Consider the following 4095-nt stretch of genomic DNA (forward strand, 5'->3'; position numbering starts at 1 on the left):
AATTCAAATTTAATCAGTATTTATTTAATAATAAAAAATTTATCAATATTTTTATTAAAAATATCTATTTAATAAATATATTAAAATTTTTTTAAAATTTTTACTGTTAATTTATGCGATAAGATCTTTTAATTTATCGATTTTAGTTTTTATTTTCAATTTTTTAATAAAAATTTTCATGAACTTTACCTACAAAATTTCATATAAATCTTTTTCCTCTTCGGCTAGACCTTGGATGGGAATTGTCAATGCCATAAGTCCAAGTTTCGAGATAATTATAAGATATAACTATTAAAAAAAAAAAAAAGACCGAAACCCATATTTTTTTCGTCTCTTGTTCTTTCCTATACTATAAATGAGTGAAAACAATTTTTTCCTTCGATGTTGCTTTCATTCACCTATTTCTAGCCTTTCCCTCCTAATCAATGTTTTAGTGAAAGTTGTAATTGGACGAGTCAATTTTATTCTAGTTAATTAGTCATTCAGGGTTTTGACTTTTTTTTTTTTTTTTTTGCTTCAGTTAGGACTTGTGTTTTAATTTCATCATGGTTGAATTAATTATCTTGATCAATTTGAACTGTTGATTTTTTTATGGTTTCATATTGGATCGATTTAGGTTATATACTTAATATTAATAAAGTGTTGAACTTTTAATTATTCAAATTCTGATAACTTAAATATAAAAAAAAAAATCTTTTAATTTATTACAAATGATATTATTAATAATGAATTACAACCAAGTGTTAAGATTTTTTATCTACCTCTTCACAATCCCAAATCACATCATTAGTGGTTGTTAACAATTTGATGGATGACCTAATTAATCCATTTGAAACTAATGGTTCAAAGAACATGCATGCATTTTCAATATGCTAGTAATATATTTTATGATGAGTTTCCATGATGGCCTCTAATTAACTTTGATGCACTTTTTTCTTAGGAATCAAAATTTTATGCTTTTATATGGCTTTTATAAACAATTACTGGAAAATTGTGCATGATTTTTGGAGAAAAAACAAAATGAGTAGAATGTATTAATTGCAAGCAAACTTTCATATCACAAATCTCAGCAAACTTAACTTCAAGCTGCGCAAACATGTTCTAAACTATCCAAGTTCTAATTAAATTTGATAATTTAAAATGCATTACGGTGACATAATATAATTATGATATAAAAATAAAATATAAAAATGATATGAATTAAAATATTTTATATTTTTGCATCGATATAAATTATAATATATAATTATCGTGTAAAATATGATATAAATATATAAATTTTAATATTTTATATAATTAATATTCGAATCGTCACTAGTTCTAGTGGTTGGACTGTGCATCTTCACATTAAAGAAATACACATTGATCATCTAACTTTTCCTTCCACTTGTGTCTTTTGTCTCTGATGCATATCTCTCTCCATCTATAGCTTTTTGAAGATTTCACACCCTTGATCTATTACCTTTCATAAAAGGGAAACTTGATAATAAAATGAGGTTCACATTATTCTTGATCAAGTAATTTTTCTTACTTTCTCATGTGAGAATTTACAAATAGTGCATTGATGATGCTATTCAACATACATTAACAGGAAATTTTCCTTATACAATAATCCGACAAAAAGTAGTACTAGCTACAAGGAAGACTCGAGAGGGAGATGGAGAGAGAGAGAGAGAGATTAGTGATGAAATGTTAGTTAACTAACATGGATAAGGGAACTGAACACAGCCCTCTTTTCTTCAACTGATCTATACAATCATTCTTCTCATGATCAAAATCCATTTTGCTTTCTTCTTCAATCTGTATCTCTGAGTAATTCTCTGAGGCAGTTTCCTTCCCCTATAAAATCATCAAATATCCATATTAATTTAACTCTTCAGGTCAAACGCTCAACCTTCGAACGATATTATATCTACTTATTATTTATATCATCATGATCTCAGAATAATTGAGATTACCAGAGAACTATGGATTTTATCTTCTCTCTTTTTGGGATTCATCATATCATTTGATTTCAAGTCAGTAACCTATTAAAAAAATGAAAATGAAAATAAAAGGAATTGGCATCAAAGAAGACGAAGAAGATGCAAAAAGAAAGAGCAAAGGTAAAGAATTGATGGAGAAATATGTGTGTTCTTTAATATCTTTACCCTCGGACTATTGACAGGAGAACTAGCAGTATCCTCCAAAGAATCGTCCTTACAAATTTCCTTGGTTCTTGTTTTCTTGGGAATCTTTTGCGGGGCGACATAGGTTGAAGAGCTGGCAAAAACATGATGGTTAATGTGGGATATTTTCCATGCAGCACCAGTAGTTGCAGCGTCTGAGATCAAGGAAGAACTACAATTAAAACTAGAACAGTGATCATGATCATTATGTGAGAAATCTTCAAAGTAAGCAGTCCATCCACTCTCTTCAGCTGAATCCTTGGTCTTGTTTGTTATTGTTCCTTTGGAAGCAACGGATTTGTGTATAGATGAACTAATAGAGTACTCCTCCATCAATCTAAAAAAACAATTTTATCAAACCATTCAAACCAGAGAGAAAAAGAGACTAGATTTCTTTTGGCGTAAAAGAAATTGGAGGAAGCTCTGCATAATGGGGGATTTATACCAGAAAAAAGAAGATTACAAAAGATAATACAGACAAGGGAACCCATAATGTAGAATCCTGGTGTGGCCAAGGTGGGCCAAGGGAAGTTAAAAGCAGCAGTTGCAACAGAAAACCGTGGCGCTGAGAAAGTGAAAATGAGAGAATGTGCAAAGGAAAGATAGAAAAACAAAAAGATAATGGGTAAGGGATTGACCTTCGTGGCTAAAATTGGCACTCAACAATGGCAGCCATTTTCTCTGTTGGGACTTACCTTTTCGCCCGCAAAAACTATTAATCTGTCAATTGAAATCCAAAAGAAAACAGACTGACCAAAACATGAACAAATTCAATTTTCGGTTATTTATTAGGCAGTGAGAAATAGAGTTTCCCTTTCAGGCTTCAATTTGGATGTACAACAACAAATCATCTACATATTTTTTTGTTTTTTTCCTTTGTTTTTCACTTCGATCCAATGGAGTTTGTCATTCCCAAGGTAAACCAGCTATGGTTGCTGTGACTATCATAATCTGTCCGGAATATATAATTGTTGAACTTGCATCTCATCAAGTGTCCTTACAGGCTAAAAATTTACAAACAACTTACTGAATTTTACTTTTCTGACGATTTTCTGCTTATTGGGGTCTAGATCGAAACCATTGTTTTTATAATTAACCAAAAACAAGCTGTAATTATTTGGAGTAAATTGAAATTTCTCAATCTGTAAATTATATCTCAAAGATCTATATTTCTCATCTTTAACCTTGTCTTGTTCATGTGTTGATGATAGATATATGTATCTAACATCTGCAATTGGCTGCAAATTGGCACGACATGTTTCATGAATATTGTTCATACAACTACGACAGTACCTAGGTTAAGTATGTACGTCTTCTTAACCTCAGAGTCAGTGAACAATGTATTAATTCCAGAATCAAAATCCAATGGATTTTATGAAGGAAGGAGACAAAAGCTCTTTAAGGAGAATATTGATGAAACTGAAAGATTAAAAACGGTTCCAATGATCTCTGACCTCATCCAACAAAGTACATGTACACTCACTGCTCAGTATTAAGCAATTAATTATTTCATTCATGCTCCAGATGAAGACACATAGATCCAGCTAGCTCCTAATCTTCACTCCTCAACTCTTAGGTTATTTTACAAAGGTGATTATGGTTTGGTAATTAAAAAAAATAAACGTAGCAATGCTATTATTTAAAATTTTAACGATAATTATATAAATTAATTGAATTAATATATTTTAATTTTATTATTAGAGTATAACATACGACTGAATAGCAAAATTAACTTTAATATGAAATTTGGTTGCAAACCCATAGTTCAATAAACATATATGTAGCCAAATTATATATTTCTGCATGTGTATTATTGAAAATTAAGGTGCATGACAAAATTAAAAACTAAATAGCTTTTGGGACATTGAAAAATCTTTGAAAAATTAATTTAGTAAATGATCATTCATATTGGATAAATTTCTTCTCA

The 4095-nt window shown here is 29.8% G+C and overlaps 1 protein-coding gene across 1 annotated transcript; it reads right to left on the reverse strand.

Moving 5' to 3' along the window:
* Window positions 1-1479: 1479 nt before the first annotated feature.
* Window positions 1480-2947, reverse strand: LOC111289046 (vascular-related unknown protein 1-like). The gene is made up of 3 exons (XM_089758882.1): window positions 2151-2947; window positions 1959-2027; window positions 1480-1839 (listed from the first exon to the last, which is right to left on the reverse strand). Exons 1-3 carry the CDS (start codon window positions 2499-2501, stop codon window positions 1693-1695), a joined length of 567 nt encoding a protein of 188 aa, XP_089615008.1. The 5' UTR covers window positions 2502-2947; the 3' UTR covers window positions 1480-1692.
* Window positions 2948-4095: the final 1148 nt, after the last annotated feature.

This window comes from Durio zibethinus, chromosome 4, assembly GCF_047325235.1.
Source record: "Durio zibethinus cultivar Kanyao isolate XHJ-2024 chromosome 4, ASM4732523v1, whole genome shotgun sequence".
NCBI lineage: Eukaryota > Viridiplantae > Streptophyta > Magnoliopsida > Malvales > Malvaceae > Durio > Durio zibethinus.